The following is an 18,262-nucleotide window of genomic DNA, read 5'->3' on the forward strand; positions in this document are numbered from 1 at the left end:
CGACTAGACGTCCTGGGGGACTTGGGATCGGATCATCTGCCGCTAATGGTCTCAATTGATCTCGGAACGACAAAACAAACAGCCTGCCCTAGACGTAAGTGGGTGTACGCTAAGGCGGACTGGGAGCTTTTCAGGATTTCATCAGATACACTCCTGGAAGGACTTGATATTGATTTTGAGAATATTGACGCAACTTACAGTCTCTTTGTGAAGGCTCTTTTATCTGCGGCTCGTAGGGCCATTCCGCGAACCAGTGGTAAGCGCAAGTACCGATCCTTTTGGTCTCGAAAGTTGGCACGTCTTGTCCGGCAACGAAAAGCAGCACGAAGACGGCATGCTAGACAAAAAACGGAGGAGACGAGACGAGCCTACAATAAACTCACGGCATTGGTAAGAGATACGGTGTCAGAGGAATCCCTAAAAAAGTGGTCGGAGACTTGTGCGAACCTGGACCTCGCGGATGGACGACAGGCATGGAAGTTACTAAACAACTTGGCTGGAGTGGGGGAACCGAGGGTAGCGGAGCCCCTGCAAACGCCTAGTGGCCCTGTTATTACTGACAAGAAGAGAGCGGAGGCTTTGAACAAACACTTTGCTGGAGTCTCCAAAGCACACAAAAAATCTTCCGTGTCGATGGCCCTTGACCGTGTTAGAAGAGCCAATGAAAAACGCAAGTGGGTCGACAGCAAGGCTGGGACGGAAACATTCTCAGAGCCCTTTACCATGATGGAGGTGGCTTTCGCGATAAAAAAGGCGAGACTACACAAGGCAGTGGGGCCAGATGGCATCAGCGCTGAGATGCTAAAAAATCTTGGAACGATTGGCCTCCTAAAACTTCACGGCTTACTAAATCGGACATGGATTCAAGGGGACTTCCCAAAGGCATGGAGATTGGCTACCATTGTTCCTATCCTTAAAAAGGGCAAAAATGCAAACAGCCCTGAGAGTTACAGACCAATTTCCCTCACATCGTGTGTGGGGAAGATTGCGGAGAGAATCATTAACCGACGGCTTACGTGGTACCTAGAGTCCCACAATTTAATTTGTCAGGAACAGGGTGGTTTCAGACAGCGGCGTAGCGCAATGGACCAGGTTACAGTCTTTATGCAAGAGGTGGCAGACGGTTTTCAGAGAGGCGGAAGGGAGAAGAAGGGTGAGTCGACACTCGCGGTTTTTCTGGATCTAAAACAGGCGTACGATAGAGTCTGGAGACAAGGTTTGTTGCTCAAGTTGATGGACTTCGGGGTAAACTCTAATATAAATCGATGGATAAAAAGCTTCCTAACGAACAGGTTAGTTCAAACACGTTATGGCGAGCAGTTGTCTAATAAGAAGGTACTCGAACAGGGGTTGCCCCAGGGCTCGTCACTCTCATGCACACTTTTTCTGGTATTCATCAACGATTTGACCAAACGCCTAGGGTGTCGCTCACTACTTTTTGCGGACGATTTGCTGATCTGGAAAACTGGGAGATCCGCAGCCGCTCTAGCTGCGGAAATCCAACGTGACCTAGTCACGATTTCTTGCTACACACGTTTGTGGAATATGGAGGTTAATTGTGCGAAAACAGTCTGGACCCTTTTCACTCTTGGCAAAGATATCTATAAAGAAAAGATTTCTCTCTCAATCAATGGTACCGAATTAAAGATGGAAGCCAGGCCGAAATACCTGGGAGTCACCCTGGACCCAAAAATGGGTTTGTCCGACCATGTGAGAACAGTGCGAGAACAAGCGTCAGAGAGCCTTAAAGTAGTCAAGCGGTTAGCCACGACCAAGTGGGGGGCCAAAGCGAACGTGTTACGGGCCCTCTACATTGGAGCGGTAAGGTCGAGGATGGAGTACTCGTCTCTTGCACAGGTCTATGCCTCACAAACGTCTCTAGCGGGGCTGGACTCAGTGCAGAACCAAGCAATTAGACTCATTTGTGGTGCATTTCGTACGACGCCAACTGCGGCATGTGAGGTCATGACAAATCTCCCACCACTGAGATTACGAAGGGAGCGAGCCGTTATGATCGCTTATGAAAAATTCAAACGGCTAGAAGAGGGCTGCCCAGTCAGGAGTCTGGTCGACAATTGGCAGGGCGGAAATCGGCTAAAGCGGAACTCTTTCATGCACTCGGTGCGGGAATTGTCCAAAGAGGTCGATTTACCCCAGAACAGAGCAGCTCTCGCTCTGCATGGGGCTTCTTCTCCGGCAAATGCTCCTGGAGTCCCAGAGGTGAGGAAATTGCTGATTGACCCAGAAGTTAACAAGAAATGCACAAAAACTGTCCTACGAAACACTGCCAGGAAAACTGTCGCCCAGTACCCAGCTGATAACATTAAAGTGTACACAGATGGTTCCACGAGAGAGAACCTCGGACAAAAAACCTCTGGGTATGGTGTGGTGGTTCAATTCCCTGGCACGATTGAGAACGATGAGATTCTAGGTGCGTGTTCTGGCAGGAGCAATTACGTAGCTGAAATGGTTGCAATTCAAAATGCAGTAGAGTACATTGAAGAACGACTTAACGAGAAAACAGCGCAACCCAGTCCTATTGTACTGTTTACAGACTCTCTGTCGAGCCTACAAGCCATTGAAAGCCCTGCAGATACGCTCCCGGAACCACTGGCAAAAACACTGGCGTGCGTGGGACGCCTCCAAGAAAAACACAAAATTCGGACGACATTCCAGTACGTACCTGGACACGTGGATGTGGAAGGTAATGTGAAAGCTGACTTATTAGCCAAGCTCGGCACAAAACTGGACCCTGTGGACGAGCCACAGACTTTTGAGCAGGCGCGTACGATAGTGGACGAATGGGTAAGAAATAAATGGAGCAAAAGCTGGGAAAACGGTAATACGGGAAGGGAAGTCTGGCAAAACTTAAAAGGGCCCTCAAAATCGGACGAATGGTGGCAGCTAAATAGGGAAGAACAGGTAACAATCGCTAGGTACCGAACGGGACACTGTCCAATCGGTGCCTATTTTGCTAAATTTAAGCCAAACTTCGACTCACGCTGCAGGCATTGTCAGGACGACGTTGAAACAGTTAACCACATCCTCTACGAGTGCGCAAAACTACACCCTAAACAAGGCCATTTGAGTGAAACAAAAGCTGGTTTGCATGAGGAGCTGGCTCTGTACGGAGACAGAGAAGCTTTGAGAAGGACTGCCGCTTTCCTTGTCCGTGTTATCAGAGAATAGAGTTCTCAACACGGTGCCCTAGTGCGATGAGACTCACACGGTTTTCGGTAGACCCCCTGCTGAACTTGCTCAACTTGTACATTTTTACAAATTCATTAACTTTTTTAAAATAAATTTATAATTGTAGTGAGTTGAAGAGTGAAAAAGTGATTTAAAGCTACACAACTACGGATATTATGTTTCATATACAAATTTGTTGTTCTATGAAGTAGTCTTTCCAACATTAAATATTAATTAATCAATTTATTAATATGCCTTAAGTATCATTGTAAATTAAAGGTTTCTCAAAGAGCAGTTTCTCGTGTATTTCTTGATCTTTCAAGTGTGGCTCAAATATTGAATCTGCGGAACTGTTTTCATTAACAGGATAATGGGCGAAGGCGAGTGACTGGAGCCTAAACCAGTAAGCTTCGAGCAGGAAGGGCTCATTAACCTTCGCTTGCTACCCACCTAGCAGAAGGAAAACTGAATTCAAACCTCTGCTGCCTTGCTACTATACCCAAACATGGGAAAGGTCTCGTGGGTCAACCCTAAGGAAATATAAGGAGACTGTGACCATTAGCGCCATGTATTCCTGGGCCGTCCCCTCTTTCTATTTCCTTCGGGGTTCCAGGTTAGGGCTTGCTTTGTTATGTTGGATGCAGGCTTGCAATAGGTGTGACCTATCCATCTCCAGCATCTCTGAAGGATATCTACTTCAGTGGGCTGCTGTTTTGTTCTTTGCCACAGTTCCTCATTCGAGATCTTGTCTGGCCAGCGGATTATAAGAATCTTCCTCAGGCAGGTATTGATGAATACCTGGATTTTTTTCATGGTGGTGATGATGGTTCTCCAGGTCTCCTCGATTTGGAAGCAGATGGGCAAGACGTGGGGACAGTTGGAGAGATTCGCCCAGAATCGAGATGCCTGGAGGAAGCTGGTTGGTGGCCTATGCCCAGAAGGGACCAAAGGCATAGATGAGATGAGATGGTGACAATTAGACAGTTTGTAGCACACAGCGCTACACTTTGTCAGACCAAACTGTATTTATGTCGTTTGCAAAGATTTACATAAGAAACTTTTAATTTTATAACTCATGCCACTGAAGCGACTTTGAACTTTTGCTTAAAGTAATTCTTTTAATAATAACAAATGTAGTTTTGTGTAAAACGGCTGGTAAATTCAATGCTTGCCCTTTGCTGTTTTCCGTACTTTGCTATAAGTAAAGAAATCTTGTAAGACGCTCACAAACCATCATCTTCTCTATATGATGTCGAACAGAGATTTTGTGGGTCTATTTTGAACTTTTGAGTGTTCGAAAGTATTTCAAATCTTAATTTTTGTCAGGGTGGCATTGTCTCAGATGATCCTCCAGCGTAACTGTTTCATATCGTCATAAAAAAGTCACTTAGGCAACAGCTTGTTTGACAAGGAAGGAATGAATCCCAATTTTAAATAATTAATACTGTACTGTCTATATTTCTATTTTTTTTTTCTAAATATTAGTTACATGTAGACAAAATTAAGCTATTTAAATAAGTATTGTGTATTTTTTCTATTTTTTTGAGGATTTAAATAATAGATTGACCCTTTACAAAACAATTAAATCAATTAGATATTCATTATAAGACATCAGTTAGGCCAGGTTCGCATTTCACATTCACTTTCACCTATTCTTTGGTCTGCTGGACCGCTTGGGTACCACACACGATCTGTCAACCTTCTTTCTTCATTCTTCTCTATCATTTGTCTTTGATAGAATTAATTCTGATGTTCTTTCTGAAAAGATTGATACCTGCCCTTTTATCTGCCTGGGTGGACCACTTCGGGGGCCGATTTTGAGTTTGTGTTTCCACACAACTGTCTTGTAACCTTGTTTTTATTTATTTTAAGTGTGACCAGTAGTAATCATGTTAATTAAAGAAAGCAATACAGAGTTTTCTCAGCATACCTCGGCTGTTATGGTTGTTTAGTCTGTGATCATAGAACAACCTTGCACTCGTGCTTCCAAAGACAGCCTCGGACAACCAAGCCTCCAAGCTGTAAAGAGATTCTTTTACTGGTAAATGCGCCAGTTGTCTATTCCCCTTCCAACGAGTTCCGCCGGACAATATTTCTCATTACCACTTGAAAGCCAGGAGTTGGACTTGTTGGCAGAGGAGTCGTTGTTTGGTAGCGTTATTCTCAACGGCCGACAACTTGCTATCAACGGGACGTCTAAATGCAACTCCATTGTGTCTGGAAGTGTACGTTCAAAATCCCACACAACCTTTTGGGTTGGCTACCTACGAGAAGGAAAACTGTTTATGCACATCTCCTCTGCCTTAGAGCTATACCATGACACGGGACGAGGCTTTGGGAGTGGAGAGAAAATCAGTGCTACACTCTGGCAGACTCTGCACCTCGCTGCTGACACAAAACATATCGGCCATTGCCGTTCCTTTGGACTTCTAGGAGTGAAGGGAATTGCTGTCTGGGGGACTGCGTACTGGCCTAAGCCGATGCCCAGGCCGCCCTCATGTAGACCTATAAGAGATTAGCCTGAGCCGTCTTATGTCTGAAGAAGGCATACACAGAAAGGCAAACAGACTGACGGACAGATAGATAGATAGATAGATAGATAGATAGATAGATAGATAGATAGATAGATAGATAGATAGATAGATAGATAGATAGATAGATAGATAGATAGATAGATAGATAGATCATTCTATAGTGACAGACAAGACCGTGGCCCATTCTGTAATAAACATTTGTTTGAAGTTCACCTTGAGTCAACTTGATCATTGAGTCTGTGTTCCTGTTCAGTACCTTATCTATCTATTTGTAACGGTGTGCATGAGGACTCGCAGATTGAAAATACATCATACAAGGTACGCACGCACTTAGTCTACATAACCATCTTTAGAAATACTTCAACTACATCTGACTACACACAAGCCAATCCGTTACAGTAGATTTTGTGAGGTATTAAATCGTGTTCTTAGGTAAAGGGACACAATGTCATGCAGATCTGTACAACAATTGAAGAAATTGTAACTTGCAAATATATAGTCGATATATTTGCCAGAACTGTGACTGTATTTCATTTATATTGTCGAAATAAACAAGTTATATGTGTGTGAATATATGTTGTCAGCATTGAGGTACACATAAGTAGGTCAACGTCAGCCAAAAATCTGAATTAATTGAAAGTATTCTTTATTGGTGTGGTTAATAGATAGATAGATAGATAGATAGATAGATAGATAGATAGACAGATAGATAGATAGATAGATAGATAGATAGATAGATAGATAGATAGATAGATAGATAGATAGATAGATAGATAGATAGATAGATAGATAGATAGATAGATAGATAGATAGATAGATAGATAGATAGATAGGTAATATAATAGATTTATGGTTAGGTAGAAAATATCACATAGTTAGATAGATAGATTTGTCAAGACTTCACCCGCAGCGCTATGTGTTTGTACGAAATGCACCACAGATCAGAGTCTTATAACTTGGTTCTGCACAGAATCTAAGCCCGCTAGAGACGTTTGCGAGGCATAGACTTTTCCGAGAGCGCCATACTCAATCCTTGCCCTCACAGAACCAATCTAGAAAGCCCGCGGGACGTTTTCTTTTGCATACCACGTGGTTAACCTCTTGACTACTTAAAGGTTTACTGACTCCGCACTTCTCACGCAAGTTCGGGCATACCCAGCTTAGGATCCAAACCCAGAAAATAAAGTAGTAGGAAGCACTATGTAGACTTCAATGATGTACTTTGTGTAGTATCTCAAGCTCTCTCTCCATGTAGACTTCAATGATGTACTTTGTGTAGTATCTCAAGCTCTCTCTCCATGTAGACTTCAATGATGTACTTTGTGTAGTATCTCAAGCTCTCTCTCCATGTAGACTTCAATGATGTACTTTGTGTAGTATCTCAAGCTCTCTCTCCATGTAGACTTCAATGATGTACTTTGTGTAGTATCTCAAGCTCTATCTCCATGTAGACTTCAATGATGTACTTTGTGTAGTATCTCAAGCTCTGTCTCTCCATGTAGACTTCAATGATGTACTTTGTGTAGTATCTCAAGCTCTGTCTCTCCATGTAGACTTCAATGATGTACTTTGTGTAGTATCTCAAGCTCTCTCGCCATGTAGAATTCAATGATGTACTTTGTGTAGTATCTCAAGCTCTGTCTCTCCATGTAGAATTCAATGATGTACTTTGTGTAGTATCTCAAGCTCTCTCTCCATGTAGAATTCAATGATGTACTTTGTGTAGTATCTCAAGCTCTATCTCTCCATGTAGACTTCAATGATGTACTTTGTGTAGGATCTCAAGCTCTATCTCTCCATGCTGCACATCAAATGTTCACCTGAAGCACGAGTCAAATGGCTTGCTTGTTGAAGTAATATTCATGGACTCATTGTTGGACCTGTTATGGTTGGACTAGCTATTGTTGGACCGGTTCTGATTGGAATGGTTGTGTTATTTTGTGTCTCTAATTAGTCTCTTGCTTGTCATTTAATGAGAAACTCCTTTGAACTGTGAAAACATTGTACACAGATCACTTTTGTGTTGTGAAAGTATTGTACACAGATCACTTCTGTGTTGTGAAAGTATTGTACACAGATCACTTCTGTGTTGTGAAAGTATTGTACACAGATCACTTCTGTGTTGTGAAAGTATTGTACACAGATCACTTCTGTGTTGTGAATGTATTGTACACAGATCACTTCTGTGTTGTGAAAGTATTGTACACAGATCACTTCTGTGTTGTGAAAGTATTGTACACAGATCACTTCTGTGTTGTGAATGGAAAGTTAGGACGTCAATGTCTGTGATTACTTCCAGTCTGTAGTTTTCTTTCTTCTTATTCTGTTTCAGTGCATCCAAACATGCAGCCCTTGGATTGTTCAAAACAGTTCGAATGGAGTTGAATCAAGCTGGACACAGAAACATACACATGACTGCTCTGTGTCCTATGTTCGTGGATACTGGGCTAGTAAAAAAATTCACTTTAAAGTAAGTTTGTGACTACAGAGCTAGTGAAAAAATGTGAACGTTAAAAGGTTAAGTAAGGGTGGACAGGATGACACTTTTTGATATCCGGCCGGAGTGAGATTTCGCCAATTAGTAAAATAATATATCCGGCCGGAATCTGGTACACTCCCTACGTGTCTATGTCTAGTAAATAGCTCGGTAGTGTTACACACACTTGGTAAAACGTATAAAGTAATATATATATTTACCTATCGGAATGTTATTTTATTTGAACTTTTTTCACCATTTTGTTTTACACTTTATCACTGAGCAATTCTTAACAGATACCAGATAGCGTTTTTGTATACGGCACCTAATATCCACATTTTGACGATCAACCTAACATAATGTTTTTAGCCCGTGAATTAGTGTATCTGTTACAATGACATTTCACGGCCTGCTGTCTCTTTCCTTCTCTCTTTTTCGCTCTCATGAACTTCCATTTGTAAAAAGCTTATATCAACTCAGTCTCTGACTGTCTCTCTAGTCAAAAGTTTTTGTTCTTTCTCTCATTTCCCATTCTCGGATCCATTTGAAACTTTGCACACAATTAGTCATTGGTCTGACAAGACAGGAATTAATCGGAAAAAAATTAGCCAATCAGTTCATTAATTATTGGTGATTAATTATTTTTGTTTTTAATGGAAATAAGGAGAATAAATGCTACTTAATGAGAAAGTTGGATGTATATATGGATTTAATCCCCGCATTACATTTTGTCACGTTTTTTCTCCCAATTCGTATTCTCGATTCAAGTTGAAATTATTCGGTGACACATGAATCAATCCAAAAAATTAACCAATTAGTTAATCAATTATGACTAATTAATTAAATTTGTTTTATATAGCATAGCAGAAAAGGAGTTAAATCCTGGCATCTTCAGATAAATGACATTGATTAGGGATTCTTTTCTTAAGATAAGTTTTTAATCTATTATTTTTTCTTTCCCTTGTTTTGTTTTCTCTGTGCATCACAATTTCTCCCACTTGAATTTGTTTGTAAGATCCGCAATACAGAATTTGCCACCGTAAACGTTCCCGTTCCCATTTCTTTTGGTATTTTGTTCTCTAAAAACAAAAAACAACAAAAAAAGAAATATCAATTTGGTTTTACTAATTGTAATCGTTTATATGACCCTTTTAAATGTAGCGAATTGACAATTGATCTAGCTTTATCTTTTTCATGCTAATAGGATTTAGTTGTTTTTTTTTTGTTTTTTTTTGACAATGTTACAATGTACAATTACTTGCTTTCTCTCTTTCTCTCTCTCTCTCTCTCTCTCTTTCCCTCGAAAAAAAGAAAAGACTCTAGATCTATTTTATTAATTAATTCTATTAGGGCTGTTGTTGTTTTGTATTTAGATCGCGTCTTAAAGGAAGTGGATATGACGTAAGACACATTAACAATAAGTAGACTTAGAGAAAAAGAAAAATTGCTTTAAAAAATACGGCATTAGTTGGCGGGGGTGGAGGTGCAGGGAGCCAGGGAGGGATACGTAACAAGTGCTACTAAAATTAACGCTCCCAAAATCTGAGAGCGTGTATGTGTCGGGGTGCATTATGAAGCGGGTCTTTCTAAATCAACTTAAAAGTCTATGTGGGAGAGATTACGATGCGCAGGTTACAAAAACAAAGCGGCGTTCCAGAGAGAGAAAGAGAGATTGAGAGAGAAAGAGAGAGAAAGATAGAGGACCGTGAAATGTCATTGTAACACGGGCTAAAAAGTATGTTGTTAGGTAGATCGTTAAAATGAAGCCCATTTATTAAACTTCAAAAAATAAAAGAGAAGGACCATACAAAATATTCTAAAGTTAGGGAACAAATCAATGGGCTTGTTACTGCTGCTAGTTGTTCCTTTGTAACCATTGGAAACCATCCTAATTCATGATGTTGTTTTAAATCAATTCATTACTTTTGGTGGGGGCTCAAAGGATGTCGAGAATGTTTCATGAAACTAGAAATCACCAAAATTAAAAAAGTGAGTTGTGAAATCGAATGGGAAAGTGAGAATTTGTTCAACTCTGCATACTTAGTGCGCTGTACTTCAAGATCTGAAGTGAAATGGGCTTTGCTACTGCACATAAAAATTATATGTGTCAGACGCGAATAGCCCAAATTTTCAGTAAAAGTAATTTCTCTATAGAAGAATGTATGAAAGTTATATAATATAAACCCACATACCTATATATGGACCGGCGAAACTGCTCTTACTAACACCTGGCGCCATAAAACAGGAAGCTTCGGGCAGATGGAGCTCGTCAGCCTAGTAAAGCAGTTCATCTAGGAGAGGGGTACTCTGACTTCAAACCCCCGCTGCCTTGCGGTACTGAGGCTTCAGGAGACAACCTCGAGGAGAAATCAGGAGTGAAGCCCCTTAGGCGTTGGGAGTATCAGCTATGAAATTCCCTCCTTCAGCTTCTGCAACTGAGTTGGTGCCAAATGTAACGCAATGCGTTCCTTTGGATCACATCAGCAAGGTCGAGAGAGGGATCATGACGCATGGGCAACCCATGGCCCCTTTATCCAAGGCCCAGGAATGCGCCCCGGAGAGGAAACTCAGGTGCTGCTGCAAAGCGGCTAAAACAACACGGGAGACAACGATTACGGGTTATGTCCAATTTGATTGGCGTAATGTATGGACGCCACGGGTTGTCTCTGATGGTGGGAGAGGTCTTCGTGCCTCACTAATCAGCTACCGCCCGCCTCAACCTGGGCAGCCCCCAGTCAGTTAGGTGCTGATTCGCCACAGCCTGCCTGCTCTAATGGGTACTTAGAGCTTAAAACGACAAGTAGGCTGGAAACTTGCACCAAGCAACAAAAGAAGAAAAATTAAACTGAAAAAGAAAATCCCTGTCATGCGACTGGCCACTTGGAATGTCAGGACAATGTGTCCTGGTCTCACTGATGATCTAAGGCAGATCGACGACGCAAGGAAGACTGCAGTTATAAACAACGAGCTAAAAAGGCTACACATTGACATTGCAGCCCTGCAGGAAACCCGACTGGCCGAAAACGGCATGCTCCTCGAAACTGACCACACTCTCTTTTGGAAAGGGAAAGCACAGGATGAGACTCGAATACATGGTGTAAGCTTTGCTGTCAAGAACAGTCTTCTTCCCATGATAGTTCCTCCAGATGGTGGCTCGGAACGGCTACTAAGCATAAGTATGATGACAGCATCTGGAAAAGTCACTCTAATTTGTGCATATGCCCCAACACTATGCTCGCTTCAGGAGGACAAAGACAAGTTCTATGAAGAACTCAAAGAAGCCATTGCGAACATTCCTCAAAAAGAGTATATGATCCTTCTAGGTGACTTCAATGCCAGAGTAGGATCAGATCACACTACCTGGCCAGAATGCCTTGGGCTTTTTGGAATCGGAAGGATGAATGAGAACGGACAAAGACTGCTTGAATTCTGCAAATACCATAAGCTCTGCATTACCAACACATACTTCAGAACAAAACCACAGCACTGTGTTTTATGAAGGCACCCTAGGCCTGGGCACTGGCACAAGCTTGATATGATACTGACACGAAAAAGGGACATTGGAAATATACTGCTGACACGTAGCTACCAAAGCGAGGATTGTGATACTGATCATACTTTAGTGTCCTGTCGGACAAGACAACACATCACAGGGGAAAAAAACACGCCTGAATACCACAAAAAAATCCTGATCTTTGCACCGAATATGAGAACAAATTAGAGGAAGCTTTTAAAAACTTCTCAGTGACTGAGGTAGGAAAAAGGTGGATGTTTATGCGTGATACAATCTACCAAAAATCATCACTGGTCTTTGGAAACAAAACCAAGAAAAGCGAGGACTGGTTTGAAGCTGGTCTACCAGAAATGGAAACTGCCACTACGAACAAGAGAGCAGCTATGCTAATCTACAAGAAGGATCCCACCCCAAGTAACTTAAAAAGGCTCAGAGCTGCGCGAAACAATGCCCAAAGAGTAGCGAGACAGTGTGCTAACAAATACTGGCAGGAGCTATGCGAAGAAATTCAATCTTGTGCCGACTGTGGTAACATAAGAGGGACTATGCGAGGGCATGAGAAAAGCCTTTGGACCTCACACCAGCAAGTGTGCTCCGCTCAAGTCAAAAGATGGCTCAATCATCGTGCGCTGCAAATGGAGCGATGGGAAAAGCACTATGCAGAACTCTACCAGATTGAAAACGCCATCTCACCAAATGCTGTTTCCAAATTCCCATCACTTCCAGTTTTGACGGAATTAGACGAAACGCTCTCAGTAAAGGAGCTGAGCGTAGCTATTCACATTCTTGCACATTGGAAAGCACCTGGAGGAGATGGCATTCCTCCTGAAGTGATTCAGGCTGGAAACATGCCCTAATAAAAAAAACTCCATGAACTGCTAAGCTTGTGCTGGGAACAAGGAATGGTCCCCCAGGAATTGAAAGACTCCAACATAGTTACAATTTATAAAAATAAAGGCGACCGCTCTGATTGTAACAATTATAGAGGCATCTCACTGCTTAGCATAGTCGGAAAGGCTTTTGCTAGAGTATTACTAAAGCGATTACAGATCTTGGCAGAACGTGTTTTTCCAGAGTCGCAGTGTGGCTTTAGGGCAGGTAGATCTACAACAGATATGATTTTCTCTCTGCGGCAGCTACAGGAGAAGAGCTGAGAACAAAAACAGCCCCTCTTCATAGCATTTATTGATTTGACCAAGGCCTTTGACCTTGTTAGCAGAAGCGGTCTGTTTGCTGTACTAGAGAGAATCGGCTGCCCAAATAAGTTAAGAAAACTAGTGTCAGCTTTTCACAAAAATATGCTGGGCACTGTTAAGTTTGAAAGTTCTTCCTCCATGCCATTCTCCATCAAGACAAGGATGTGTACTGACCCCTACACTATTTGGCATCTTCTTCTCAGTCGTACTAACCAGGGCTATTAAATCCATGAAAGACGGAATATATATCCATAGCAAATCCGATGGAAGGCTCTTTAACCTGGCACGTCTTAAAGCCAAAACGAAAAGACGTCGTATCTTGATAAGGGAGCTGCTGTTTGCCGATGACGCGGCACTCGTATCTCACTCACAAGGAGGTCTACAGAAGCTAGTGAACGCCTTAGCAGCTGCTTGTCAAGTGTTTAGCCTTACTATAAGTCTCTCCAAAACCGAAATCCTGGCACAAGACGTCGCAGAAATACCTGTAATACATATTGGGAACCACACCCTTTCAGTGGTGCAGGAATTTACCTACTTGGGTTCAACAATTATCAGTAACCTAGATTTAGACATCGAGCTGACAAAAAGAATAGGAAAAGCTACCACAGCATTGGCAAAACTCTCCAAGCGCGTCTGGGAAAAAGATAAATTGACAACAGCGACCAAAATTCTAGTCTACAACGCCTGTGTTGTGAGCACTCTCCTTTATGGCAGTGAAAGCTGGTCAACATACATGTACCAAGAGCACAGATTGAATAGTTTCCACTTGCGCTGCCTGAGACGCATAATGGGTATCTCTTGGAGGGACCATGTCTCCAATCAGGAAGTTTTGAGATTGGCCAATATGAACAGCATGTATGCTCTCCTGACACAAAGAAGATTACGCTGAATCGAACATGTCACCCGCATGCCAGATGGTAGAATCCCGAAAGATATCTTATATGCTGAGCTTGTGGAAGGAGTCAGACTTAAGGGCTGCCCAAGACTAACATATAGAGATGTCTGCAAGCGAGACATGAGAGCCACAGGCATCAGCGAAAGTATGTGGGAAAACATAGCCAAAGACCGGAGTGCGTGGAGACAGACTGTGTGTGCTGGGACAACCCTTGCTGAGAACAAAAGAATTGAAGCGGCCTTAATCAAGAGGGAAAAAAGAAATCTGCCCTGTCCGCTAGCCCTGAATCAGAGGCACACACATGTATGAGTTGTGGCAATGTCTGCCGCTCTAGAATTGGCTTGATTAGCCACACCAGATTCTTCCCCGTCTCAAGATTAAACCAAAACCAGTGACTCATCTGGGCGCATCCATTGCCTTTCGAGACAAAAGGAGCCAATAAATATAGGTATTTATCATAGACTTATATATACTACACTAGACTGGACATGGAGATTTAACACTACAAAAAATGTAAATTTTTTTAGAAAGTTGGATCAAGGCGTTGTTTTGTAAAGTAGTTAAAAGAAGCAAAGTGTTGTTTTTTTTTCAACCCTAACCTATGTAACATATAATTTAATTTTTAGATCTAGATCTAGTAATTGAACATCAAAAATAAGAGTACTCTCGTCTCATAATTATTATTTTGCAATTTTTAGATACATAGTCTAGAAAGATCTAGGTAATAAATTCATTTAAATGTACATAAGATGATTTAAATCAACATGAATTATTTCCATCCAGGATTTTTGAAACATCTCAATGGAAACAAACAGGAAATGGCTTTGTTTCATATATTTGCGTGAATATCCGAGAAATAATTTTGCATTATTTTTAAACTTTGAAAACTTATTAGTTTTCAAAGACAGAAAAGATTTATTGGGGCGACTCCTCTTCCAGCCTGAAAAAAGAGTTTACATACATAAAAATCTACATGTATAGGTCTGTGAATCGATCAATCGCGGATAAGAATTTATTTCCGGTTTCCAGTCTAGATATAATATATAAGTCTATGGTATTTGCTCTATTTTCACGATTTATTTAGGTAGGTGCTGTTTTACTATTACACAACAAGTATCAGATTTTAGAAAAACCCAGTTTTTTTTTTTGTTTTGTTTTTTGTGTAACGCTTTTCGCTAACACCGTATGGATCTAAATAACATCTCTTTATTAGTATTGTTATAACCCCGCCATGAATACCGCCATCCAAGATAGTGCAGAAGGTGCCCATTATTAGTGACTAGACTAGGAAGGATGTTGATATTAGTGAGAAGAGAACGATTTCCGCCCAGGTCTCGAACCAATAATGAAGATGCTGTGTTCAAGGCAGATGTCCTATGTGTTTGTCATGTCTCCATGTAAATAAACGTCTGTCTCGTTGAGTTGCCTCCCTTCAGTTATTATAGTATAATTAAATCTATATTTTGAAATCTGTATCAATGCGTTGGTAAAACAGTAGATCTAGAGCTACATACTATGAATGAGATTAGTAGATTTATGGTAATAAATTAAGTGGAATTGTTGTAGAGTTTTAGAATCTACATATTTTTTTGGCACATGGTACAGCACAGCAGAGAACTTACAAAAGCCGTCAAGTCGCAATAGGTTCTGAGTATACAGTTTACGCCATTCACGCGTTCTGCGTATACCGTAGGCGTAGTCATATCACCTCATGGGCATAAGTGATTCGTAAAACATTCAAATAAATAGTTAACACTGCACTCAACATTAATCTTGGGAAATGATCGACAAGTCACCATTGTGTTAAATCTGGTTCTTTTGTCCCACATGAAACTGCGTGAGAATGGATAGGAGCGTAGTTTGGCATCCGAGCCTGGCCAGAATCCTCCATTAACCATTGATCGTGTCGAAAGCCTTGGCGAGGTCCACGAAGACAGCGTATATATAGGTTTATATGATATTCTAGAAATAAATCTAGTCTAAAATCAAGACTAAGTCTAAGACTTACAAAAAATTCTGATTATCTTAGATTCTGTTTCTACTATATTTATAACCTAGATATATATTCTAGAAGTAGATCTATACTGATTCTATAGTTACAATTCGAATTCAAGGTGAATATTTATAATTATATAGATTGCACATTATAACTAGATTTTTATAGATCTATGACTACTATAACAAGGCACATGGCATGCGTGAGATCAATTTTTCAACTATAACTAATGGACTTCATCTAAAACAAGTTCAATAATATTGTTACGATTCTCTCTCTCCTCATCAGGCCTTCCGTAAACACTGCTAAAACTCAACACAACACATCAACACATCAAGAACTTGACAACAAGAGCTCCACAATATCGGGTACTTTAATAATGAGTGAATAAGTAGATAACAGCCAATACTATAAATTGGCATCAAACACATCAACAACTAAAATGTCACTCTGTACATCAACGTACAAAACTCTACTGTCTCTCTTTCTGGACTTGTACATCAACACATGAGGACTCAACCAGGACCGACTTCATGGCCGACTAACAGTCCCCGGTCTCGACGCTCTCCGGTCTTGAACTGCCGCTTTCCTACACACTGTGTCCTCGTACACGCAGGCTTTCGATCACATGACCATAACATTGGTCATATTTGCGTGTAATCGTGTAATCATAGTACTGTCCCTTGTCCATGGCCCCGCTGACATGAGTGATTCACGTGTGTGTCAGCAGAGCCTGTAGTTAACCCTTTTGCGCCGCAAATAGGGTCGTAACAATATATTCACATGCAATTATGTAAAATTTATAATATTAGGATTATTTTGGACTAATGTCTCACAGCGACTGATAAGAGAAATCAGGTATAAACATCAGGAGAAAACACGACCCCTTAACTCAAGAAAACATTAAGAAGTTAAAACAGACACAAAATAGACAGTGAGATTCATAACTAACGAATATTCACTATTGATTACAGTAACATCTTTTTAAAAACCCCTTTTAAAAAATCATTAAAAGTTTTAAAATCACAATTTTTATTTCTACATTTATTTTATGTGTTAAATTGTGTACCGGAAAATGCCGGGTACTTGAAGTAAGCTAGTCCTAAAAAATACACAGATCTTGGGTAAAAGACTCATCAAATAAAGTACTGTAAATGTGTAGTTTCACGCACTTGTTTCGGGTCTTTTCTTTTTATAGCCTCTATCGGGTTTGATCCCAACTACCCGTACTTTTGTGCAGAATTTTTTTCTCTATCAGTTACACTTAAATTTACAGCCTAATAATGTCAGTTTATTTTAAAATGAGAACTGAAAAATGCAAAAGATATATAAGGAAAAAGGTAATTCCGGCCCAATTTCTAATCCTAGTTTTAAACCAAAGAAACGAAACGCATAAGCGCAACATAGCCCATTGTTGGGGAGGATTCGTGATGTTTTTAATCGATCAGTCAACACAGTTCTGCTTTCAAGGGAGTTCGGGTTCAAATCCTTAGTCCAGAAGAGTTAGAAGAGTCTTTGCATTGCCGACGTGTGTGTTGTCCTGTTTGCTTTAACTGACAAATAACGCCAACTGATTTTTTTTAAATTTAATTACTTTAAACGAACTAAACAAGACCATGACCTGAATATTCCTAGTCCATGGCTGAATTCGACATGGGCCGCCTCTGAATTTGTGTGATAAGACACAAACTCTCTTCAGAGTAATCTTGTTTTTAGTTGATGTCTATTTCTTCACAGTACACTAGATATACTTCATTGTCCTCTTGGTGTAGGTGTCTGACGGCATGAGATTTTCAAATGTGTGTTTGTACATTTGTTGGAAAGTGTGTGTGTGTTTAGAGAGAGATAATGACTCTAGTTTGAAATGTTAAGTCTGCAGTTGATGATACTCTGTAGTAGGCCTACAATTTTAAAACGACTAGATCTAGATCTACTAGTAGGCCGTTATTCTAAATCAAAAATGAAAAGTCCTAAAAGTTGTCACACTGACTATAAAGGCCGATTAAAAGTTTGTGTGTGTGTGTGGATGTTTACGCAATGGGTTATTCTAAATAAGGTGCCTCTCTAGATCTATGACTGACATCCAGACAGTGTAGATTGATGCACAGACAATCATTAGATGACTTCCAGAGTCCTCTACCATATACCGATAGGTTGTATGTATGTATGCACGCATATCCTAAAAAGTCAATAATGCCCCAAGTAAATGCATGCCATTGTTTGTGTCTAGACATGGGCGTGTTTTGACTCCCAATGAAGTGGCGCTAGCAGGACTAGATGGTATGCTACGAAATTATGAACTGGTCTCTGTTCCATCTTGGATTGTCTACGTCACCAAATATCTGGACGGGTAAGAAACCCATTTAGTCAATTAGTTGAAAACTGCAAATTATGATTTTGTCTTATTGTGTTTATCTTTAACTGTCTTTAAAAAATATCAGTGTAGTCATGGGGCGCCCGCA

The 18,262-nt window shown here is 40.8% G+C and overlaps 1 protein-coding gene across 4 annotated transcripts in view; it reads left to right on the forward strand.

The window, feature by feature from the left end:
- Positions 1-18,262, forward strand: part of LOC106052202 (17-beta-hydroxysteroid dehydrogenase 13-like) — a 37,684-nt gene that overhangs the window by 15,206 nt on the left and 4,216 nt on the right. For 3 of the 4 annotated variants that reach the window (XM_056015925.1, XM_056015927.1, XM_056015926.1), the window contains exons 5-6: positions 8,056-8,193; positions 18,031-18,150. In XM_056015925.1, the coding sequence (XP_055871900.1) occupies positions 8,056-8,193; positions 18,031-18,150 (258 nt within the window). The remainder of the gene's footprint in view (positions 1-8,055; positions 8,194-18,030; positions 18,151-18,262) is intronic. The other variant, XM_056015928.1, reaches the window with a different exon arrangement.

The sequence above is a fragment of the Biomphalaria glabrata genome, chromosome 17 (genome assembly GCF_947242115.1).
Source record: "Biomphalaria glabrata chromosome 17, xgBioGlab47.1, whole genome shotgun sequence".
In the NCBI taxonomy this organism is placed as follows: Eukaryota; Metazoa; Mollusca; class Gastropoda; family Planorbidae; genus Biomphalaria; species Biomphalaria glabrata.